Source organism: Ambystoma mexicanum, chromosome 6p (genome assembly GCF_040938575.1).
Source record: "Ambystoma mexicanum isolate Mex_15411 chromosome 6p, UKY_AmexF1_1, whole genome shotgun sequence".
Taxonomy (NCBI): domain Eukaryota; kingdom Metazoa; phylum Chordata; class Amphibia; order Caudata; family Ambystomatidae; genus Ambystoma; species Ambystoma mexicanum.
In genome coordinates this window covers 104,466,398-104,493,167 of record NC_090935.1, presented here as the reverse complement: position 1 = coordinate 104,493,167, position 26,770 = coordinate 104,466,398, and the positions used below count along the sequence as shown (strand labels likewise).

General features: G+C 42.7%; 1 protein-coding gene across 1 annotated transcript in view; it reads left to right on the top strand.

Moving 5' to 3' along the window:
* The window catches only part of LOC138511247 (receptor-type tyrosine-protein phosphatase kappa-like), a 1,445,374-nt gene that overhangs the window by 1,064,282 nt on the left and 354,322 nt on the right, over nucleotides 1-26,770 (top strand). The window contains exons 21-22 of the mRNA XM_069626788.1: nucleotides 16,892-17,008; nucleotides 25,545-25,696. Of these exons, the coding sequence (XP_069482889.1) occupies nucleotides 16,892-17,008; nucleotides 25,545-25,696 (269 nt within the window). The remainder of the gene's footprint in view (nucleotides 1-16,891; nucleotides 17,009-25,544; nucleotides 25,697-26,770) is intronic.

The window sequence follows — 26,770 nt, the reverse complement described above, 5'->3', positions numbered from 1 at the left end:
TAGGGAGTACTAAACCAATTGAGCATAATGACATAGTGAGATTGGTACCTTTAAAAAGAAAGCAACAACATGCTGCTTATGAAGATAGTAACGTGCAACATAATGTAGTGGGCTATTGGTAATTGCTGCCAAACCTTTTTAGACCACATTTTTTGAGTGCACCAGTTTGCTCCTGTTAAGATGGATTCTAAACTCTGAACTGGTGGGCAGAGGTTTAGGAGGCTATCCTAGTTTAATGGAACAGGCGAACCTTCTGGACAAACCAGACCAATCTACAGTAGCTTGGCCGGCGGTCAAGACTAAGGAGGGGGTGAGAGTGATCGGAAGCCCACAGTGAGCACACACAGTAGAACTCCACAGATTACCCTTAGACATATGTATGTCAAAATACATTTATTATAGGCCTTTATAACAAAACAAGATTAAACCACAGTTATGAAGAAAATAATTACCATATATACAATAATGCGATTAGCCTAAGGCTGATGATGGGGGGAGAAAATAACCACGGTTGTGCGTAAAACGAAAAGCAGGTTCTCTTCAGGGGGCTGTAGCTGCTCTGGAAGGGGCTTGAGGCAATGAAGACTAAGTTCCTATTCCTAGAGGAGGGTCTACCCTTGCGGATAGAATGACTTTGGGAGTTCGCAAATAGCTGATGAGCGCAGGCTATCCCAGCCAAGGTGAGTATCTTTTTAGGGATTCTCTTGCGTAAAAAGGGATGGATGTGCCAGAGGGGCACCGGTAAGGGTTGCAACTACTCACTGACCCTCAGCACAGCCCGTACCAAACTCCGGCCGTCTAGCCCACTTCGCTCATAGGTGGGAACCCTGCAGTTTCAGGATACTCCAGCTCTCAGCGGCTGCAGGATGGGGTGATTGTCCGTGGTGGGACAGTCATCTTTACTCAGCTCTCGAAGAAAGGAGAAGGATAGTTCTGGTGCAGCATGTCTTAGGACATGGTAGGGCAGAACTGCAGGCACTTTCAGCAACGGTCACCACAGCGGGGCGACACAAGGACAGCTCACTCACGGCGTGGTGCACTCGCATAAATCATGATCCAGAGGAGCTAGGACTGGTTTTTGGCGGGACATGGCCCAGGACTACAAGCTAGGGATTCCCAAAGTCTCGAGTGTCAACTCGGGATGGTGGCGTTCCTGTGCGATACCCTGGGCTCAAGCTGGTCAGTTCACTGGATGGCCCAGGAACGCTTCTGAAGAGGCTCTTTGCAAGGTTAAGTAGGAGATACCGAGAGTAGTTGTTCCCACTACTCCAAAGGGGCGAAGCACCCTTGCAGTCGTTCTTGGTTCAATGAAAAAGCAGGGGTCCAACGGGACAACAGCAGGGTCAGGGTGCAAAACTTTCCAAGCACGTCACCGGCGGTTCCTCGAGTCTACTCTCTCATTAAGGATACTTATGAGGTTTGGTGTGAACCTCAGTAGATCGACCTAGAATGGATGCAGAGCCCCTTCTCTTATCCTAGATTTGGTTTGCGCTCAAATCTCAGATAGCCAATGGAAGATCTGCTTTCTTGCATGCACCCCAGACATGGGCCAATGACTACCAGACATCCTGGCACCAGTAGTGTGGATTGGAACCAGACAGTCCCAACCATCTTCTAAGGCACTAGCACACGTGAAATGCAGGTGCCCCAAAATATGTGTTTTTTTTGTGGGAGGCTGAATGCCCTAATAAGGAATTGAAGGGTTTCTCGACCTGGGGGAAGGCAAAAGGACACAATGGCCAAAGGACAGAACAAAAGAGTTTGTGGCATGCCCATTTTCGGCACTGGCCACAGTCTTGGGTCAAACTCAGTAAACACTGTATGGTCTATAAAAACGAAGTAAAAATACTTTAAAAGTAAACTGCTGCCACAAGTTCGCCCTAGGCACACTTCTACAAACACCACAAATCCTTAGAGCCTGGCTAGGGCCATAACACAAAAGGCCCCCAATGTGCGGTACAGTAATGTACTTGGCACATAGATAAAAAGTTACCAACAAATGGCAACATAGTCGAAGACTAAGGGAAACATAGTTTCCCTGTACTGCCAGCCTGTCAGTTTCCCCATAACAAATGAGTGAAAGCCTAGAGGCGTGCAGCTAAAATCTGTGCTCCATTGGAAAAAGTCAGGTTAGGTAAGCCAAACAAAAGCAAAAAGTTTGGGGGGTTCACAAATGGAGGGAAAATTGCACCTAAGGAAAATCTTTCCTAACAGCTCCTTAAATGGATTGTTACTGCTTATGGAATTCCAGCGGCTCACCTCACTATTGTGATAATGATGGATTGCCGGAGTATATAGACATGTTTGAAATCATTCTTTTGCAGACAACTTGGATGGTTGACACCCGGAATTTGCTCGAAGAGTCGCCATCCATACACCTGCCGTCAAGTGATCTGTTGGCCACCCAAAGGCAGACTTATAATCTCAGTGAAAAACACATGGAAAATTAGTTCAATGTATTCTGGGTCTGAAACAATATTAGCGGGTATTGTAACTACAACCTCTAATAAGGATAGAGATCATTAGTGTATATGATCCGCCAGGGACAGTAATGTATAAAGCCAATCTTGATGTATAAAGCCAATCTTGATGTAATTATGGATATTTTAAACAGTTATATAGAATGTATACCAAATTAATTGGTGGCAATTTCAATGCACTTATCCTTGTCGACACTGACATGCTTGCCTATAACACATGTTCTGCACCTATAATTAAAAAACAATATAACCCCAAAGGATTATCCTGGGCAACTTCGCTATGCCAGCATGGATTTCAGATGCTGAATGGTTGTTTCCCAGGTGGTCAGCCACGTGGAGGTACAAGTGTTGGCCGCAAGTCAGCAAGCACTATTGACATATTAAATATGGTCTCAGATATGACCATTGTAACTTGTGAAGAGAGTGACCATATGCCACTCTGCATTACGTTAAAGTTATCTCCCTTTCTAACTTCCTGTCGGAATGCCGAAAGTCCAGGTGAATGCAGGTGGCAGCAGGTTATCCTGGAATCCAATTTGGACTTGAGAAGGCAAATTCATTAGTCACAGGTGTATTGAGTTAATTATAAATAGCGGCAATAGCCTGAAATTAAATAAAACTATTGAGGGCTTCACAGCTTCTTTAGAGATAATGTTATTAAAAAACAAGTTACACGCACAAGGCCCTTTCATAGGACTGTTCAAGACAAGAAGAGAATGCTTAGGCGGGAGATTGATAATATGCGTAATATGGCAACTGGTGCATAATCGAGACAAAATATCATCAACGTTAGGCTAAAAGAACTGAAGCTGTGTCACCAGAGGTGGCTACGTTGTTACTTTAAACAACAAGATATGGCGGTCTGGTTACAATTGGCCAGATACACTTCTAATAAGGACAGCCGATCTTTCTGGTGTTTGGTTAACGCAGGAAATAATGATATGATAAATAGAAGCTGCATCGTAGCTGAGGATTGGGTGATTCACATTGGATCTATGTTAGGGGATTCAATAGATGCAGGGGTTAGCATTAAGCCAAATGGTACCACATGGTGTTGTAAGGATACTCTAAGAAACCTGGTGACAATAATGAACTCTCTTAATAGCTCACGCGCTGCCGTCCGGATGGGACCTGCAATGCGTTTGTAAAAATGAACCTGCGCTTGTGGGCAAAGGCATTGCTTTGTTTATACCAAGCTATTAGTGTCAGAGGCACTATTCCATTGTCATAGAGGGTCAGTGAGATTGTCTCCATTTTTAAGATGGGGTACGAGAAAGGGTTCCTATGCAAGAACTGAGAGTATGGGTGACTTCAGTCAATGTTCTACCCTTTAATCAGGCAGGATTTTGCCCTATGTCCAGCATATTGGATAATGTAGGCACTCTTGTTACCATCCTCCAGCATGCCCGAACCTGCCGAAGTCAGACAATCTATGCCGCTTTTATAGATTTCAAAGCAGCATTTGACACTATTATTAGGGAACACCATTGGCAAAAGCTCAGGGATCGGAGTATACCGTAGGGTCTTTTAAACTTGATTATCCTGTTATATACAGAGACACGTGTCAGCATCAGATTGGATGGAGTGGGAAAGGTCTCCGAGTGGATCCCTAACTGCCGGGGGCTGAGCAGGGATTTATTCTGGCCCCTACTCTATTCATGCTGAACCAGGCCAATTAGTACATTGCCTTGGATTTGCTAAATGCTTACCTGGTAAAATATGGTAGTTCCTTAGTCTTTTGGCTGGGTTACACAAATGACCTGCTCATACATGACTGTACTCTGCATGGGCTACAGATACGGCTAGGCGCTTTGGGCCACTATGCTTCACAAAATGGACTTCAGATTAATGATTTCTTTATTTGGATTTGTAGAGCGCACTACAGCCCACAGGCATCAAGGCGTTGTATCAGAGCTTATGAAGGCTTGATTAAGGGTTACAAAAAAGCCAAGCAAAGAAAGACTAGTTTACATTTCATAGTCAATGTTTACATAGTATCATAGAATACATGTCTATACAGTCAGACATGTATTCTGTTCAGATTAACATTGAGAATTCATAATAGACTTCAAGATAATAGTCTTCAAGCTGCCACAAGCTTTTGTGACAAATCTAGCAAGGTTGTCACTTCTTCACCGAACGGGGGAAATCTTCCCCCAGGGAAAGGCAACACCCACCTGCCCTCCTACCCCCATTCCTGAATGGAATATTGTAGAGTAGGGGCAGAACTTCTAGTCACGACTAATCACCAACCATACCTACATTCCCCTTTACCTAATAACACTGAGACAAGGTAGAGAACTGGAGTAATGAAGATTAGTAGAAGCAGAAAGCAGACGCTGCATTCTAGTTGTTGGAAAAGATTAACAGGTGCGGGGACATTTAAATGCGCCACACCTGGAGAGAAAGTGAGACTCAATGCTCCCGATGTCGGTCGGGACAACGGAGGAGAGCTGGGAAGTGCCGTCTAGGGAAGTCAAGCAATTGAAGGTTTGCTGCATTTGTGCAATGGACAGCAGGAACAGTCATGCGAAGAAGGAGGCAAGGCTGGAACCGGAAAGCCGACAGGACTCTCTCCCAGCCAACAAGCAAGCAGCATTGAGAACTGCGAGATGCGAGGGATGCCAAAGCTGCCGACAAAGACAGCTAAAACCAGAGACAGAAGTTGGGATGTCTGCGTGCTTCATGGCAGATACTGCGTACCGTTTAAAGACCTGGTAAACCCAAACAAGGGAGCTGGCATACCGGGAAAAGCGAGCAAAGAGACTGAGACTACTGAAAAGGGGTTGCTGACTCAATACCCGAAAAGTATAGTTAAAGGATCTTGGAACTGTATAAATAAGAATGTGATTGTTGATAAGAAGTGTGAGTCCAGGACTTGCACCCAAATACTGAGTGAAATAAGAAAGCCCTGGCAGGAGAGTGAAGCAGGCATACAGCGAGTATGAGACTTGCACCCAAATAATGAGATAAGAAAGCCCTGGCAGGAGAGTAAACCAGGCAAACAGCGAGTCTGGGACCCACACCCAAGTAATAAGAAAATAAAGCCCGGGCAGGAGAGTAAACCAGGCATTCAACGAGTGTGGGACCTTCACCCAAGTAACGGATTAAGAAAGCCCTGGCAGGAGAGTAAACCGGTCCTACAGCAAGTGTGGGACAGGCACTCAATCAAGGTCGTTAAACTTGAGAAAAGGGGAAACCGTACCCCATATATTTGGAGACTAAGGGGAAGGGAGGCCCCCTCGCCCCTGTAATTGTGGAAATTCAGAAATATCTAAACCGTGGAATAGATAAGAAAGATCGGGGACAGAGACATTCTCTGTGAGCTTCTGAAACTGTGGAAAATCCCGGAGAGCACAGGGGCAGAGACACAACCCTTGAGCCTGTGAATTGTGGAATTGTAGAAACCTTGAATGGAAGGGAGGTTGTGGAGTAAATTTATGTGACATTGAAAAGCCAGATAAATCCAGGGGAAGGGTAGGCCCCCTTTTCTGATGGAACTTTATTGGTTTTCTTGTACACTTTATAACTTTATGTTTGGAACTTTGGGAAGAAGCTGCAGGTGTTCAGCTAAAATAAATCCCCCACTTCACGTTATATTATGTTTATTGTGCGAGGGTCATTTTAGGATTTAGGAAAGAGAACTATTTGTTTTGCACATTCTGACATAGACGTTCCTTAGCTTTGTTGAGGTAGGGAAACCCCTGCTAGAGTTAGGCATAGATTTCCTCCAACCCTTTTTTTACTTTAATAACAGTCTTTAAACAACACCAAAAATGCCACTGAGTCCGAGTATTGCTCTTGATCCCTTATACTGTGTATATGTATTTAGGACTTCTGATAGATGATAAGCTTAAATGGACCGTGCATTGGCATTTGGTGAATGCAAAAACTGCAATTACTAGTGGGAATCAAGGAGGGAGCTCCGTAAAGACCATATTAACTATATATACAGACAAAACGCTTACCCAAATAACTTATTGAGCTAAAGTGTGGACTTGGAATAATGGGACCAGGTTTGAAAAGTTGCAAGGTAAGGTTTTAAGCGCTCTATTAAGATTGCTAAAATCCCTCTCAGTGCAATTCCTTAGATTGGAATTTGAGTTGACGTCGGTATCTCGGAAGAAGCATATTCAAATTAACGTTCTTTGTGCTGAGGTAGGAACTTTATCAGAAAGGCTCCATCAGGCGCATTTGAATATGATGATGCTGTATATGATTCTATATGAAACATATATTTCCGTATTATGAGCAATGGGCCCTAATTCTAGATGTACATCTAGCACAGTATACTAAAACAGTGTACAAGCAGACAGTGAGAAGTATTGTAAATCATTATGATCCTGAAAACTCCTTGGGTGCGTTAACCACAAGTAAATAGTGGGGAATGCTTGGGCTATTACTTGCAGAGAAGTAGTGTCCTAGTTACATTGCTGCTTACCCAGCACATTTTACTATTAGGACGTATCTAAATATTAAGTTTAGCACAGCACCTTCTTTAGAGAATATCGGGTCTAGGCTTGGGATTCCGCATACAGGAAGATTGTGCAGGCGTGGCACCTGCTTATGAGATACACAAGTGTAATTAATTTTCAAAAGAATGTTTTAAATTTGTATGAAAATACAATTTATTTTAGTTGTGAATGTAAGATATGGGATACTTTTATGGTAGGGCATGATATTCATTTATTGTGTTATATGGTAAAATTCTGGGAAGTGATTTGAATGGTTGCTGATGATCTTTGATGTATATTTTTCTCTAAACCTGTGTGGAGTCTTTTTTTTTGGCATGTAAAAATCATTTTTATTGACTGTAAGTACATTAACAATACAAAAATACAGCTGTAAAACTACCCTAGCAAATGCACAATATTTTGTATTCTTTCAGGTCACACAATCAGAATGTGGCTGCAAGTGTGTGCTGTTAGGTGTAGTACTGAATCCCAATGCCCATAACCATGGTTTCTGGTAGATGAACCTCTGGGGAATGTGAATGTTCGCCATACAGAGACAATTAAGTCTTGGTTACCAGAGGTTTTTGTTGAAAAGCTGCAAATGTAAAAGGGTCTTTGTCAATGTGGTCCAATTAAAGATGGATGCAGTTTTAGTTACATCAAGTCAGAATACTATTCAGCATACGGGTTGGAATGAAGGGGTGATATGATATGGTATGATATGGCATTTATAACGCGCCTATACACAAGTGTTTCAAGGTGCTGTATCGACTTCTGAAGACTATGGAATCTTTAATAGTCAGGTTCTGGTTGAGCCTTTTCCATTGACTAATATTTTGGAAATTCAATTTGGCAATTGTGAGGAGGAGCATGATAGAAGATTGCAAAGGGTGTCAGAGATGCTGAAGCGGGTTCAGTTAAACCTTCAGTTTGAGAACTGTGAGTTCATGGAAAAAAATGGAATCCCTGCCACTTGTCTTGAATTGTGAAAGCACGACACTTAAGGAGTGTTGGTTGCAAGCGATTCTGGCCTTATAATGTCCAACTAACTTTTCAAAGGTTATGTATTTATTAGATTTGTTGGAGTATTATTCCAGGTTTGTTTCCAGTATTGCTGATAAATCCAGAACTATATATATTTTTTTTAAAGACTCTGTTTAAATGGGCCTCTGAGTGTGTGACAGAGTTTGAACAAGTTAAGCAGGATATAGCAACGTCCTCAGAGTTATCCAGATTTGACCAAGAGTGCAAAACCATATTTTATATGGCTGCAAGTGATATAGAATGACTGCAGTATTGTCAAATGCAAGATGGGGTTGAGGGAACATTTGTGTTTGCCTCAATCGCAAAGGATTTGTGAGGGAAGCCCTTGGTTGCTTTTAGACAACCACGCAATTCAACTTGTATTGTTGGTGATATCCATTCCCAGCTATGGCAGATCACAAGCCTGTCAAGAGTGCATTTGCAGAGAAATGGAATATCCCACAGGATAGCATAACGGATAACTTTAATGCAATTTCCTTACATGCAGGTGGAACATCTAGCAGGGTTGGACCATATAGTGGCAGATGCCTTTAATAGGAAGGCGGGAGAGGAGGAGAATAATATGGATAAAGGAGAGTTGAAACACACTGTCCAAACTGAATTGGGACAAGCCATTGCTGAAGATGGAGGTTATGTGTAGCTATTGGTGTGTCTGAGGAGTAATTGGAAGGAGGATCAGGGCCAGGCACCACTGTCCAATGAGTTTAGGTGGATCAATGGAAAATTAGGATACTAGGATAAACAGGGTCATGAGAGGGGCCAAGATATAGCCTCCATACATATTGAGTAGTGCAAGGGGTCAAGAGTAAAACTAGGACACCTTGGCAAGTTGGATATTGGTTATAGTTTTGAAAAACTGTGGCTTTGAAAAACCTTGCTCCACCAGGGCGACTCCTTACAATCCCGATAGTTATACGTGCAAGATTAAAAGTTTCAAAATCCGGTCAATGAAGTCGCAGGTCAACTGTATAAGGACGGTAAAAAGCCTAACCGTCCCAGGCATGGCGGCTGCTGGAGCTTTGCGTTGCTGCCTTCGACTTGGCGTGCGCCAAAGCTGGTCTCAGAACTTTGTCATTCGTAGCAGATTGATATTGGGGATTGTACCCCGTTACTACTACATGGACAAATAGTCATAAGAACTGGTTACATCAAATTTCGGCCCGGATTTGAAAAAGGCTCAGTGGAGCCGAAACATGTTATCAATTATGGGCTCAATGGTCATGGATATTGGTTATAGACTTTTATTCAATTAAATAATAAGAGGATTGGGGAAATACCCATCTATCCCAAATCTCTAAGAGGGGTTCCCCTGCCTCAGCAAAATTAAGGAATGTCTGCGTCAGGATATAAAGCAAAAAGAGCGTCCTCCATCCTGTGTCCAAACCCTACACTGTCCCTTACAGTATAAACGTAATAGTGTGCATAAGGGGTTATTTGTAAGCTATGCACTTCTAGCTTCTCTTCAGAGTACCAAAAACATGAAGATTTAAGGTGCAAAACCGAAACAATAGTTGCTTAAGAGAAAAGGTTACTCCCTTCCCCTAGGTTTCTTCTAGTGCTTCGACAAGTATCCGGTGCCTCGGATAACAATCAACAAAAGTTCCACTGTTCAAAAAGTTGAGGCTTTTCCCTCCAAGTTCTCTTTCCTTTAAAGGCTTTATTTAACAAGTTCAATGTGGACCACCTCTCCCTTGAACTTCCACTTCGTTAAGTCGTTCATACTTTTTAAGGCAAATTCCTCTTTCCCTTTCACTCAGATACTTTACTCGCAGCGTTTACAATTTCAATGGGGCACAGATCATCCCTTAAGTTTTCTTTATACACAAGTTTTTATATACAATTTTCTCCATTGTTTGTAGTCTCATCCTTTATATTTCTGTTACTTAAAAGGGTATGACACTACCCTTTTCCATGGTCAATCTTCCTTGTACCGCTGGTATCTCCTCCCGTCAGGTATTTGCCACTTTCTCAACAATCCTTAATGAAGGTAGTATGATCCTTCCACTTTATAATTGTTCCCAATTTCACACTCACGCCTGGTTTACTCTCCTGCCAGGATGTCACAACACTGTTTTCCCAAAATTCAAGTTCACTTTGTTTCCCACTCCTGGATGCCCTCCTGCCAGTGGGTGTCTTTAAACCTTGTTCCTGAGTGTGAGTCTTAGACTCACAGCCTGCCTGGTTCACTATCCTGCCAGGGCTTTTTACGTTCCTTAAACACTTTTCCTCTTATCCGTGAACTGATATTTGTCCAATACTGGGCTACTGACCCTTGTTTAGCAAAGTTTGTTTCAGTATTCACGCCTCGTTTCAAACACAGGGTCTCTACCCCTTTTCCAAGCTCATTCGCATTCACATTGATTTCTCCATTGAGACATGGGATCGCAAATCCGTTTGTGTTAATGTTCATAAATGTGTCAATTTCTTCACATGCTTCTCTCGCACAATTTTTATGACTCAGCGTGCACTTTTAGGCACCCTGGTAACCTGTCTTTTTTCCTTGGGCCTACCGGGTGACTCAAGTGTCTCTCGCATCTTTATGTCTCTGCTCCATTCAATATGCTGGCTCGGCGTTCGTCCCATTAGCTGATTCGCCTTGCCTTCCTCTGCTATGCATGGTTCCCGCTGCCCCACGGTCTCTAGCAGCGAGCTCTCTTCGTTATGTTTTCTCTGTACACATATCGGTTTAGCCTTCTCACTGCTTCCCATGGCTTGCCTTCCCTCAGCGTTCTGCCTGGTATCAGAACAAGTCGCCAAACAACTCAGCCTCTTCCACCTTGTGTCCCAACCCGCATCAGGACATGTCAGCCTCTCCTCCCAATGTATGTCAGCTGTGTGAGTTTTAAACTTCCTGGCATGGTGTTAGGAATGGTCTTCCAATGATCTGTTTATCCTCTTGCTTATTCCTTCCCCCTGAATGCATGATGTGTGACTGCAGGTATGAGGTTATGAATGGAATGCCAGGAGTGTGACAGACTGGAATGTTGAGCGTGTATGAGATAGCACCCAGGGCAGTTGGTGATGATGTATCCTGGGTGGTGGAAGCCAGTGGGCTTCCCTATGACTATATTTCCTATCTGCTTGTCATGTACCCGATGAATCCTGATTAAAGCAATGTGAAGATTGCAGCTGATTACCTGAGTATCCTTTACCAGTACCCTGACTTATGGACATAACACATAGTTAAACAACTTCTGTTACACTCACCTGGTATCCACAGGGGCGCCACACGATACTGGATGGAGGTCTAAGCGCTATCCCAGACCCCTCTCTGCTTGGTTATGTGCCAGACATTGGGTAGCGCCTATAACAGGAGAATGGAGGGTTAAGATACTGGTTCTGTGATGGGTGGACTCCCACCTCACTGTGGTCCAAATACCCTCCCTTGGGGTTATTGCTCACCTTAGGTTTTTGTGCGTTGAACTCTCCGTCCTGCATCTCTGTGCAGGGGCGCGTGGTTGGTGCGGGCGTTCCGTGGACCTAGTTGCTTCACAGGTCCGTGTGCCCTTATGTCAGGTCCAGACCGGCTGTGACTCCGACTCTGCTTCCTGTCTTCCAAGTGAGTTATAATGTATTTATTCTGTCTCTTTCTTTCCCTCCCGTTTCTCTGTCTTCTCGGCGTCTTGCTCCACTACGCTGTTCCCTAACAATGTCTCTTTTTGTTTTCACAGGGATGGTTGCGATCTTGGGGTTGCCGCACAGATGGCGAAGACCACAGTGAGTTATTGATGTGCGGAGTGCTGCACTGTTTATTGGTGTTAATTGCTAACCTGTGTTCTCCTCCCTTCTTTGTACAGGTTGCGGTGATGTTCCAGCGTGATGAACGATGGAAGCACTGCTTGCCCAGGTAAGTGCTTTGTTAATGCTGACCTTGTTCCTTCTCCCTTGCAGGTTGCGGTGAAACCCGGAGATGGGTGAGGTAAGAGAAGCGCAGGGTGCTGCCAGGACTCGCTGCTTGCCCAGGTAAGAATTGTTATTAATGCTGTCCTTGTTTCTTTACCTTTGCAGGTTGCGGCGAACTCCGGAGATGGGCGAGGTAAGCGAAGCGCAGGATGGATTCAAGACCGGTTACTTCACAGGAAGTGTTCTTGCTCGCTAATGCTGTTCTTGTTCTTCTAGGTTATTAATGGAATCCAGATCTAGGGCTTCAGGATCAGGCCGCCGGAGAAGCAGATGAGCAGGAGCTGGACTCTGTGAGCGTTACACTGCAGAAGTAACACGAAGCGTGTTCTGCTGTTTGGGTGTGGTTTAAATAGCCCAGTTAAAGTAGTTCTAGGCCAAGTAGTTCCAGGCCGAGCCACACCCTAAACACTAGACCGCATGACTTGGTTCTAAAGAACTATGCTGTGTAATAGGCCTCCATGTTGGATTAAGGTCCAAAACTGGTATTTCTTTGTTCCTGATAATGAGCCTGGTGCCAAAGGCGCCAGGACTGACTCCATGTATGTTTCTGATGGAGTTTTAAGGACCTTGGGGCCAGTGTGAAGGGCTTTAGCCCCACGGCTGCCAGGGGGCTGTTACACCTGAGGGGGTCAGGGGCATGGATCGTGACAACTTCCAAATACTAGACTGCTGTGTTGGCTTACCAGTCCTATTCATCTTCATTACTCTGTTCTGCTTCTTTGTCTCAGTAGAAGGAGTGCAGGGGGGGCAGACAAATAGGGTGGTTGGCTTGAAAAACCTCGGCATTCCTCAACTACATGACAATAAGCCATATAGGTATGTTGTAAGGGCACATGGATGTCAATAGAAATTAGGGTTATAAGATTATTTCGGTCTAGCATTTTTTCACCCCTCTGGAGTTTGTCTTGTCCCAGTGGTCCTCCCTCAGATAGCCACCCCAGGGTCAAAGTCAGGTAGCTTCTGCCTTTCCCTTGCCACCTAGAAGATTCCCTCCAGTCAATCAGTGACGATATTGCAAGATTCGTCACAGTAGTTATCTATTGGCACGTTAAGGTCATCTGTAGATTAATAAAACAAGGGCCTGTTAACAGAAAGCTTTCTGTTGGTCCAGGAAGGATGCTGATGGTGGAGGATGCTGTGAAGTAGGCCTGTGTGGAAAGTAACCATGTTTTGTGAGGTCCATGGGAAGAGCTACCCTTACATGCATTGGGACCAGTTGTCAAACCTAAATGACTCTTAAGGCAGGCGGTCAATCAAATAAGGCACATTATCTCCTATCTAAAAATGGTATCCCACCACGCGTACTAAAATCACCTATGTAGTAATTGCATTTGATACAATTACATGATCAGCGACAGAATTCGATTGGCAACAGCTCATTGTTTGTAATGTAGGCACGGTGTAAAATGGGTCAAACAAATTGCAATGGGGAAACTTAAGAGAGGCAGTCGGGAGAGTGAGAGTTGGGACTTCAGCATATATCTGATTTTGTTATTCAAAGGAAAGGAATGTTCAAGGGAATTTGCTGGACCCAGCACAGCAGTACAATATAGCTCAGTGGGCTAACAAACCTTGTTTCAAACATCTATGTGGAACACACAAATCACAGGATCAAATGTGTGTACAGTGTTACTGAGTCGGGAAATCACTCTTGTTATGCAAAAAATAAATTAATCTCTATATAATAAAATACAACTTTAATTTAAGGTTATATAAATACCTCAAATATGTATGAATCCATCAGTAATAGCCGTAACATAAAAAATATCTTTCTATTATGAAATCTCAATGTGCACAGAATGTGAAAATATATTTCATTATAAAACCTGTTTAACTGAACAAACATTGTGTTAATAAAAGGATGTTATATTTCTACCATGTTGTCCTCCTCTTTAAGTTACAAAAGAGTTGTTCTTTAAGCCTAGTGACACACTGTGACTTAGATTTTTACTTTGCAAAAAATGATGCTGGTCTGTTCATACCAGTGTTCCTCTCACCCAAAACATTACAGCCTTAACAAATGCAAATGGATTGCATTATTTTTACATGAGAGCAGCACATTACCATCAAATCACCACAAAAGTACCTCCTTCGAAAATACTTCCTTATTATTGCGCACAGCATTTGGTTTTCATGTCCCTGCCTAAGAAGGCGAAAGGCATCAAAGACGAGAGATTGCTGGGAGGATCAGTCTTTCAAAGTATATCGCTGTATCTCATTCATTTATTTCCAGCTTTACAGCAGGCATTCACTTGGTAAATCCTGCATTTGTAATACCTTTGAAATATTGATTTTCTTTTAAAGGTTTCATTTTCAGTAAACAGCTTACGAGAAATCTAAATTTCCGGTTTTCAAAATAATTGGAAACTTTAGTTGCAAATAACAAATTACATAGAATTTAAAATGTCTTTTTAAAATACAGAACATAGTAAGACAAAAACATTCAACAATTCATAATGACTAATTCCAGGCATTTAAAGTAACTGTCCCCTTTCTATGTTTTATTCTACAAATATTCCACCAATGGTACCTTAAGCAATCTTGCACCAAGTACCGTTCAGTGGTACAACACAAGCTTCTCCCACAACAGCCACTGAAACAAATAAAAATGTCATACCTTGACCAATTGACTGCAGCAAACCTCACAGTATTACAAGTAATAAAAATAATTACAGGTGTCACGGCCTACACTTGGTTGCACATAGAATGGTCACCTTTCAACAAATCAGACGTCTAAAGATAAGCAAAATTAGGCAACAGGGGCACATTACCTAGGTGGATGTGTATTCTCCCCTATATAAAAAAGGTTTCAATCCATTTAATGGATTGGAATCGGAGAGAAAGGAAGTGATCACCCGACCATCACCACCAAAGCCTCTCAAATACTATGTCCTTATTGCTGCTTCAGCACACACATTCACTTCGGCATGGGATCTGTCACTTTGCCTCTTTGACAGTGCTTGAATATATACTTTAGTTACTTTCACGGAGCAAGAGGCAACCTTATAGACATACTTCATGTTACTGGTACCCAACAGTGGGCATGAGAGAACTAAACCTCTTTATTAGGAGACATATCTTTCATGATGGTAGCTTTCTCCTAAATCAGGGGGAGTGTATATGCTCTTACCGTGGAATGCTACTTTAAAAGGCAACTTCCCCCCTCTTATTTTATTAATGAATCATATTTAAAGAAAGAGATTCCAAAAACCCCAATTTGGTTGCCCACAGTAAAAGTACCAGCAAACCCAGGGGTAAACCACAAGCCAAGGATAGGGTATATTTTGCGTACTGCAAGAACGTCCAGTCTTAGTAGGGATGTCAACACAAGAATATTCCTCAGCGGAAAGGTAGCCTTCTGACATTAAGTACAATGTCTGATCCAGGATTAGTTCTTCATGTCTCTTGGCTGGAGGATGGCCCAGTGGGGAGTTTGAGCATTTACTTGTTCTAAAATGCAGTGGCTTTGACACCAATTTGATGACATCAGTTAAAGAAATAATGGAAGCTAATTTGGGTGAAGGATCTGAGGACAATCTAAAATCATAGAAAACTGAAATGAGGAACTTTTTGGCGATATCAATTTTGGTAGATGATCCTCAATGTAGTCATTAAGTTCTGGCGCGTCTCGCGTCGGTAGATAGATCACTAACTACCGACGCGAGACGAGCGAGAACCTAATTTTGAGGTGGGATTTAACCCATGACTTTTCATTACTTCGCAACTACGCAGTGAGACCACATTGGGAACAAACATAGGACATGCCCTGATTTGAGAAAGGCACGAAACATGTGTAATCACATTGGGCCATTATTATTGAAAAAATTGAAGATCATCTTTAAAACTTGTTTTTGGATTCATTGATCAACCAACTTGCAACTCACCTCAACATAACTTTTTGTGTGGCGCAGCAAGTGGTGTGGATGAAACACATTTTGCTCCAATCTAAATTCATATTGAATGGAACGTGATCTGTAATCTCACAGACATTTTCTTCCCTCTTTTGGAACCTTTGCAAGTAAACATTTTCCTCAGGCTACCATACAGTGGGTATTGCAGAGTTGTAACGCAGCTGAATTTGGCTGTCTATCACAAATTTTGTATTTTGTTTGATATATTTTGTAGCTTAAAGTTTCATCTTCAAAGGTTTCTTTTTTGCTGAAAAGTCAACAATCAAACCATTATGATTACTAAATAATCATAAATAGCTGTTTGCAGACTCGGTAACAGTCATTTTAATTTATGTTCTAATTACTTTAATTGCTTGAGACATAGCTAATGATGAATAAAACATTTGACAGGAAGCCTGATGGCTATAAAACTAGTTACTTACATTTTTATAGGGAGCGGTTAATCTAGGTTCAGCTGTCATGTTCAATTCAACTGAGGGAGTGCGATGTCAGGGTTTGTAATAAACTCTGAGGGTTTCATGGCGCAACTTTGTTCAGGCTGTGATATTAACTGCATTGATGCATGGTGAAGAGCTGATGCCCAATTTGGACAGGGGATCCTTTGATGCTTGCTGAATTAGACAGTGAATCGGACCCAACCACCCTGGGATTCTGATGCTTTGGAATCTTCCTCAATGAAGTAAGCTTAAGCTACTCTCCATAGTGATTTCTGTGCTCCTAGTCCACAGGCCCCTTAGTTCAAATAAATCTCCCCCAACCATGTGAATACTTAGTGATTCTTTTTGTCTGGCCTGGATAAATGGAACAGGTCTCTGGCAGTAGCTTGCTCAACGATACTGGCTTTGCCTCTACAAAATTGATGGATTTTGCTGTTCAAAATGGTCAAATGCCATAGAGAGGGAGAACAGAAGACACTATGGACAGTAACCTTTCCTTGCCTCTGTATTTTCCATACGTTTAAAGTGTTGTTTGGGTTCTTCTGTACCTAGCTGTTTGAAACCATAATATATAGAGGTATATATGCTAATATTGATTAAGAAACAACTTCACTCTTTCATTGATAACTGTATTTGTGCTAAAATGTTATCTTTCTTAACAGGTAAAGTGTGAACAGTACTGGCCAGAGGAGTCGGATACATATGGACAGTTCAGAGTAACTCTCTGCAGCAAACACATATCTACAGGCCACGTGACTCGAACGTTCAGTCTACAGAAGGTCAGACATCATTTAAATTGGTGTTTCTTTCATGAAAGACACTGGATGCTTTTACATTCGGTGGCGGCTGGTACATTTTTCAAGTGGAGGGGAGGAAATATTTCCCACAAGTCTGCTAGTAAGCGGGAGCGCAGGAAGGGATAATGGGTTGAAATGGTGTGCTGTACAGCACACTTTGTGAAACATTGGGTAATAAAACAGTCAGCTTGCAGTCAGTTCTGTATAGTAACTCATGGAAAAATCCACTAGATTCAAGTCACAGGAGCATTTCCCAAAGCATGCTCGCCCACAATGCATACCAGTATCAAAATAATGTTCATGCTGGCTGTGCCGATACATTTCCATCCAGGCTGCACCAATATTTGCCATTATTCCCATATAAGAACATACACCTTTCCTTTGTGCATAATGTCAATATCCCCACGTAACAACATACTCCATTTGTCTTGCCATTAAATTGCCATGTCAAAATGGGAGAAAAAACGAAATGACTTCACCAATGTAGGATGTAGGCCAGTCTAGGCAAGTAATAACACTAAACATCCTTGCTTTAGCATTGATGGCCATTAAACAATGGCATGCCACAATAAGAAATCATAGCTATACTTGTTGCACCAAAATAGGCCTCATATATCTGACGTCTCTAAGAAGTCACACTACCAGCTGCACCTCCTCAGAGGTATTCTTCCCTTCCTCTCCTTCCCCCAGAAGCTCACTGTCTCTCGAGCCCTGGTTCTCTCAAGGCTGGACTACTGTAACAGCCTCTATCTTAATCTGCCTGCCTCCACTCTCCGCCCTCTGCAACTTATCCAGAACAGAACTGCGAGACTTGTCCTTGGCCTCAAGCCCAGGGACCGTATCTCTCCAGGACTGAAATCTCTTCACTGGCTCCCAGTGGCTGCGAGGATTAAGTTCAAAACCCTCTGCATTGTCCACAAGGCCTTCTGGGGCCTGGGACCTAAATACCTCCAACTCTCTCTTCCTAAATATCTTCCTTCACGAGCCCTTCGCTCATCCGTCTCCAACTCCCTCATGGTCAGCCGCTTCTCGAAGCAACGAGCTGGGGGTAGATCTCTCTCCGCAGCTGGGGCCTCCCTCTGGAACAGCCTTCCTGCCTCCCTGAAACTTGAGGAGAACCATCTCCGGTTCCGGAAGCACCTCAAAACCTTCCTCTTCGCTTCTGCCTTCTCTCTCCCTCTCCCCTGCTAATCCTGCTTAACTCCCCACTGAATTCAGCACTAAACCTGCATCTGGGCCACTCTCAGCAACCTCGGTCCAGGGCCCAGCCACTCTCCACTTGCACTGCCTCCCCGGCTCCCCCTGCACTGTGGGACTGTCACTGTATCCCTACAGCCCCTTTCCCAGCACTTGCTCTGCACTTACCTCGCACTTGCCACCAGCTGGCCCTTTCTATTTATTATTTATTATTATTTTCTACGCTACTTACCTTGTACTGCACTTCCCCCCCACCTCCTCCCCCTGCACTTCCTCCTTTTCCCCTTACCTCTGCACTTGCGCGATCTGAATGACACCTGGCCTAGTAGGATCGTTTGTCTGTTTTCCCCTTGTTTCCCTCCCTCCCTGCCTCGTCGCGCCTTGAAACACTTGTGTATAGGCGCGTTACAAATACCATATCATATCATATCATATCATATCAATTGGACAGACCACTTCTGCATAGAATTTACAATCACTAGTGACGAACCCAGCATACCCAAGAACATACCTATGGACATCATCGAAAGTAGAAATTCTAAAAAGCTCACAGCTGAGAACTTCGATCCCACTTTGAATAAATTGCTAGATACCCAATCTATCCTCAGTAATGACCCAACTACTATCGCTGAGTACTACCACACATGCCTTTCCACAGCGATTAACACCATAGCACCGGTAACCTCCAAACTAAGGCGCCTCAATAAAAAATCCAACTTCTGGTTCAACGAGGAACTAATCGCCCTTAGAAGGAAAAAACGCTCTCTTGAGCATGCCCATAATAAACATCCCTCCCCAGACTCAGCTAAAGCATTCAAAGACGCAAATACCCTCTACAAATCAGCTATCATCTCACATAAAGCTAACGCCTACAATGCTCGCATTAGCAATGCAGCATCTGATTCCAAAGAGCTCTTCTCTATCCTTAGAGAACTTGAAAACCCACTTCCGACCGACACTCCCATTAACACAAGCAAAGAATGGTGTACCACTATACAAGATGCTCTTGCCTCCAAAATCACTATGTTACAAAACAAAATCAACTCCAAAAAATTACTCCTAGCTACAAAACCCCCCCCTCCTCTAATCCCTGTACCCTTTCCAGTGACAACTCCAACCCCCCCTTCCAATTCACACCAGTCACCCACAATCTCGTACTCGAGACTATCTCCAAACTAAAAGCATCCAACTGCAAAGGAGATACTGTCCCAGCCAAACTAGTCAAAGCCTGTGCACCCACCCTGACCCCCCTCATCACTAAATTTGTCAATGCCTCATTCAACTCCAATATAGTTCCGACTTGCATTAAAGAAGCCTGGGTTACACCACTTCTAAAAAAACCAAATCTAGACCCCACCATTCCAACCAACTATCGCCCCATAACCACGGTCCCATTCTTACTCAAAATCATCGACAAACTAGCCTACCACCAAATTCAAGCCCATTTAGAATCTAACCAGCTCCTCGGTACCAGACAATCAGGCTTCAGGCCTAACCATAGTACTGAAACAGCTCTCTTGGACCTCAAAATCCAGATGGATGCCATTAGAGATTCAGGGAAACTCTGCATTCTCCTGCTGTTGGACCTCTCAGCTGCGTTCGACTTGGTGGACCATGACAAACTCTGTAATTCACTTGCCCGTGAATTTAATTTCTCTGGGGCAGCCACTGCTTGGGTGAAATCATTCTTAACTGACCGCACCTCCAGAGTGTCCATAGGCAAAGAAGCAGCCAACCCCATCCCAGTCCCCATAGGAGTGCCCCAAGGCTCTTGCCTTTCCCCCACGCTGTATAACGCATATACCAAGCTCCTGTTCTCAGCACTCGACGATATGGGTGTCATATACACAAATTTTGCGGATGACACTCAGATCCTAATACCCCTTACAGGCAACTATGACCAGGACACTTCAACCATCAATAAAATTTACGCCATCATACAAAACTGGATGGCATTAAACAGCCTATGTCTTAACGATGAGAAGACGGAAGTCCTCATCGTAGGAGCTCCAGCCAAATTAGCAACCCTTCAGCCAGAATATTCAACCATCAACATCGACGGCACCAATATTCCAGTATCAAAACAAGTAAAAACACTGGGCGTGTACCTCGATGCTAGCCTGACCATGACTAAACAGATCAATGTACTTTCCTCCTCCACGGCCTACACTTCCAAATTAATTGCACTCAGCCGCCAATTTCTGACTCCAGTTAACTGCCTCACCCTGGCCAGAGCACTGGTCCTATCGAAATTGGACTACTGTAATGTATTACTACTGGGCACTTCCAACACTAACCTAGCCAAAATGCAACTTCTGCAAAACAAAGTCCTGAGGGCAGCGCTAGGTATAAAAAAATCAGACCATATATCCAAGACCAGGAAAGATGCCCACTGGCTCCCCATCAAAGCCCGCATCATTTTCAAAACATTATGCATCACCCACAAATGCATCACTAAAAAAGGACCCATCTACCTCAACAACACTCTGCATCCTAAAACTAATATAAGACTACTGAGATCCAATGACAAACTCCTCCTGGACCCCCCCCGATTCAAAACCGCAAGAGCAGGGGGCAGCAGCTTCACCACTCTAGCCCCCAAACACTGGAACACCCTACCCACCACCATCAAAAAAGCATCCTCCTTCACGATCTTTAAGAAACAGCTAAAAACCTGGCTATTCAACCAATATTAGCACCCAAAGATAGGTCCCCTCCCACCGGATACTGCTGTGAATACTTAGGCCACTGTATATTTTTATGAATATGTTTGTAACCTATATCATGTAAAGCAACTAATGTAATGTATGAATATGACTAATTCCTAAGGCATCTTATTTCCTCGCCGTGACACCTGAGGGTTTGGGCGTGTAACAAATAAATAATAAAATAAAAAATAAAATAAAATAAATCATATCATATCAATCTAGCCCTGCAATTGCACTTACAAGCTTAATTTATCATAGATGCCCAGAAAAAAATGCCATGCCATAGTATGAAACATGTTCTTAATGAATGCTTGCACCGCATACAGCTGGAAAGAACATGTTTTCTTACCTTGATATTGCCCCTCATCATTGCCCCTCCTAACCCCAGCCTACACACACACAGGTACACAGGCAGTCGCGCACCCATACAGCCTCTAGGTGACAGGAGCCGGTGACAAGATTTCAAACATCTCCAGTGACATCGTTGCTAAATGGACAGTATACCATCCCACCTGACTAGGGGATGCATGAACACATTTGAAGAGAAAAGTTCTCTTAGTGCCCTTCTGCTGATCTGATAGGACGCATCAGGAAAGCTGTCGCTGTCCCTTCTCCTGGGTCAAGAGACCAGGTCTGGTGATGTTGCTTTCCAGACCTACTCTGGTCAGATGCTGTTTATATACTCTGTATCCTTTGGTGCATTTCAGCAGTGCCCATCTCCAGACTTCTGAGAAAAGCCAAACCGTCTGAACAGCTAGCATTTTGGGGAAATGGAGCAGACTTACACAATGGTTTGTTGACCGTGCACCACCATAGGGTGGCCGGCCCGCAGCCGGAAAGGTTAGTGCATCTTCGGGGGAACCAAACTGTTAGTTGACCACTTACAATCAGGACTGCGAAGGAGACAATCCACTTTGTTCTTGTTGCCCATATAGTGCCCAGGCAAGACAGAGACCTTAAGCCCGCCCTGTGTTTCCTGAGCAGGTTAATGAGAGAAAGAAAGGACCCTTGGCCCTGAGCTACCATCAGCGCTCAGGGCCTGACTTCAGAGTGCTTTCTATTACAAAAAATCTGCTTCCTAGTTTCCCTCTGTGTAAACTAACACACTCAACACATAGAGGCTACTGGATGCAGCAAAAGCCCCTACACATTTGTTTTGGAGCAATTATTAAGATGTGTAACCGGGCCACCGTGCTTACATTGATTTGCGCAGTTAGATTATTGTCAACCCGTCTGCTCTGTCTGTTAAACCATTACATTATAGTTTATACATTGTTTCCACAAAATCTTAGCTTTGTACATCAAGCTCTTGTGCAATTGAATCAGAATAAGCTTCATTTCAGAAAGCCATTGATTTTTCCATAAAAGCAGTAAAAAAATGCCAAATTACCAGAATTCAAAAAATTCAAAGAGAAAAAAAACGATTTAGCTTCAAGAGTTAAAATAGATAGCAGTAATACATAAAACATAACAGATTCATCAGATTTTAATGCCAGTTTTTTACCTTATTTTAAAAGCCTGGTCCAAAAAACTTTCAACAACCAGCATAGAAGGGGAGAATTACACATAGTAAAAAACATCCACACTGCCTGGCATGCATATAATAAGGGCAAGAGACGCCTGCTTGCATTGTTTTAACATTGACCGAACAGCATAAAATGCGTGATATCCTCTGCAACAATTTGCCCACATGAACATTTATCATCGATCATAAGAGTGCCTTTAGGGGAAACATGCCAAACCTAGGTTTTGTAAAAAGAGAACGTGAATACAACTTTCTGGTTCAGTTTAAGTAAGAATCCTGAAAATAAGGTAGTTCAATAGTTATACCGACCATGGAGATTTTTAGTACAAGGTCTAATCTTAATAAATTCTGGTGACCAGAGTAATGTTCTTTTAACACACACTTCCAATTTTGGCCAATAATAGGATGAAAAACCAGGAGCCCAAACCAATATTTCTCAACTCAGATTTAACGTATAATATTCATTTGCACCCGGGGAAGGGCTCTTAGCCAATCAGGTTGCTGGATGCAAGAATACACTGTATACCGCCCGCTCTTACCAGCCACCCGAGGCCCTTCCACGAGTGGCATCATCTTTTTCTTATGTGGGGAAGCAACACAGAGCCTATTATGACTGGAAGAAACTTTCAAGGATATTCAAGTGAGAAATATGCGGGTCGGATATTAAGAGTATCTGCTTATTGCTGGACAATGCTAAGGTAGTCATCCATGAAGTAGATAATCCACAATTGCTCCTGAATGTTATAGTTCAGAACACTTATTGTGTGGGCTAAAATGCACCTTGAGCTACCATACTCCCAAATTTGGGAAAATCCCTTACGCGAAGAGCCTGGTGTAAACTTTCCCAGGCTTGGTCCACGACACTTTGTTTCGCTACGTGGATGGCTTTTTTGTATTCCTTCCTTCTTGTAACAATCTCAGAAGTAATTCTAGCTAAACTCTAGCTAAACTAGTGCATTTTTTGCATTCCTGCAGTTCTTATCAAACTAAGGAGGTTTACTCAAACCCTTATTAGGGACATGGTAAACTACAATTAGTCAAAGTTAGCTATCTTATTTGACCAAGGATTGTGTCAAAACTATGAATAAATTGGCCAGAGTAGATCAAACTGAGTGTTATCCCATCTCAAGGCACATCTGTTGTTGCTTACTCCTCCCACATTAAGCATAACATCAAGGGGTATTAAATTACATTTTAAATAAGGCATTAGTACAAGAGGATCATGATTATGATCTCTTTCTTCACAAGCAATTACCTCCATGTCCAACATTTTAGGCCAATCCTCAATACATATTAGGAAACCGTAATGAACTACTTCTATGGCTCCCGCCCTTGTATGTAAATTTGCCTGGAGTATCAGAAGTAGATCTTCCATTGAGTGATTTTAGGCTTAATTCATACATATTTGTAAGAAACCATAATCCATAGTGACCGTGTTGAGGATTGCCTATTACAGATGGAATACAGATTGAATTTCCTTCCAATCAGGCTCAAGGCAAAGCAATCAAGACTTTGGGGTTCAAATTTCAAAATGTATGATATTTCATTGTTGCCATATTTGAAATAATACCAGGTTTACTTAAAACATCTAGGCTATGCACCCTCTCCTGTACAGGTCAGGGCCACATACCTACTGCTGCATATGTCTGAAAGATGTTTGGCCTACTGGTATTGGTCAATACTGACAAATGCTTAACCTGCTAATACTGGGCTCATTAATTACCCTCTGTAAATGTGGCATGGATGGGATTGGTTACTTATCCTGGGTTCAACAGTGCTTATTTTACATTTTAGGGGCTGAACCAAGTCTATATCCGGTCTGGCTGTCATCTTGGAATCCATTACACTCTGTGCTATTGCTCAGTACTGCCTGAATGTTTTGAATGTTATAATTTGGAACATTGCCACAAGAGGTGGTGGATATTGTAAGACTAGCCCACTTTCTGTTACTCAACTCCTAGCATTTAATTCCCTCCCCAATAGGTGTTTGATTTAACCCTTCCTTGAACTACATGACACACGATCTTATTGTCTTGAGTTGTCATTGCTCAGCCATCATTACACTCTTCAAAATGATTTGAGAAGGCATCAGTGAAAAAATCAAATTAGTGGGATTAAAGCTAAGTAAAATTGGAAGTAATACGAATCTATATAAATAAAAATGTAAATGTTTGTTTGTTCAAAACCTTAAATCTCCAAAAGTTCTGCACCGATTGCTTTGAAATTTTGACACAACGTTGCAATCGAATAGGGGCATGTTTTTATATACCTACTATACATAGATGTCACACCTGTCACAGGTAAAAACATGCTTTTTCTGAAAAACAGTGCCATCTGTTGGACGTAAAAGCAACACACGCTATACTAAACATTTTACTGCAAACCAGCGCCATCTGTTGGACGTAAAAGCAACACACACTGGCTCAAATATGTGCCGAGGAAGCAGCAGAGCGACGTGCACCCAGACTTTAGCATGCACCGTTGCGAGCACAGCAATGGCGTTCTGCAGCTTCAGATATGCTTCCAACGCGACAGGCTGAGAGTGGCTGAGCAGACCAGCATCAAACACGACTACGTGCTCAGCAATCACGCAATTACAATCGCCTTGCATTCCGGTACAACCCAGCTGATGATTATAGTTTGAGCCGGCATGTTCCCATCGGCACCATGACTGAAGTGTGTCCTTATTGTAAGGCTTTGAAATTTGATGGAGAAACGAAAGGAATGTGTTGCGCCGCTGGGAAAATTAAACTGCCTCAACTTGGAGAACCACCATAGCCATTGTGAAATTAAACATATTACAAACTAGCACTTTCTCTTTTCGTTCTTTTCCATTCAACCAGACTGAGCCACAGCAACGCGTGGCCGGCGACAGCTCGTATAATAATGTATATGTAAGCTAATCCTGCACATGGAGTATATTGCTTCAGCTGTTAAATATTCTCAGCTGGTATAATGTTCAGTGCAACAACATCCATGATTATCTGGTTGGAAAGATTATCCTGAAATATGAACAAAAATATGACTTGCAAATGTTCTTCTTTACTGCACAGTGGTCACACTGGCCTTTTCTGTTCCTTTCCCATAGAGTGGTGAACCCGAAAAGATTGTAGAACACCTACATTACCTTGCATGGCCAGACCATGGAGTTCCCAGTAAGCCTGCAAGCCTGCTAAGACTGGTAGAGAAGATGAATGCGACCAAGTTGCCAGATTCTGGGCCTGTAATTGTACACTGCAGGTAGTAGGGGAGAGTGGTTTCCTGGAACGTGTTTTATATATTAATGTGAGAAAATGCACTAAAAATGTAATTTACTAGAACATCTGTCATTTCTGTATAATATTTGTAACTTTTAAGTGCACCTAACTCATGAAGACCACAAAGGTGCTTAAATGTAAAATAACAGTTGGCAATTGGGCATTAAAAAACCAAAATGACAACCCATACCAAAGTCACAGTAAGAAAATGAGAAACAAAAAAATAAACCTCGCAGAAGAAAGCAACCCAAGATAGACCCACAAACAAAGACAAGAATAAAAAAGAAATCAAACATTGTGAATGTTAGTGACTGTGGTGTGCTTTAACAGCATTTGCTGTGCACTTGTTAAGATGGATTTCTAGAATCTAGCCTGGTAAAAAGGTTTTAGAAGGTCACCGTAGTTATAGTTAACAGGGACCTCTCAGAGGTTAGGCAAAACCCAATCAAGGTACATGGATAAGCAATCAAGGTGTATTCTCAGGAGAATGTGAGTGCCGTCGGGCTCTCAATGAGTCTACACAGTATGGCACACAATACCTCAATTTAGACAGTAAGTATAAAACATACAGTTATTTATTATAGGCCTTCTGAACACACTGGAATATGAATTTAACAGGTAGTATTACATTACAAGACTCTCATACAAATATATACATTCACCATAGGTTTAAAAATGCATCAAATAACGTATTTAGCAAAGCAGGTAAGTAAATAGATGCAATAAATGATGGAACCAGATCACAAGTTAATAACCTAACTTAAGCTGTCCAATCCCTAAGAAAGATGGGGCTTTGTTCCCAAAGGTCACAGGAGCCACAATGTTAAAGTAAGTAAATGCTTTCTGATATTTCAGGTTACTGTACCAAGGTTTGACAACCGAAAGGTGAGTGGAATGGAATGTAGGTGACAAAGGGACTTATTCCCAATGTTATGCTATGGCGGTCATGACCGGACGTACACAATGTGTTTACTTAGCCCCCTGACTCCAATTCATCTAGATGACTTTGTGGATTGTCTGGGGGTTGCTGGGAGCTCATTCTTCCACTGTTGGTTCT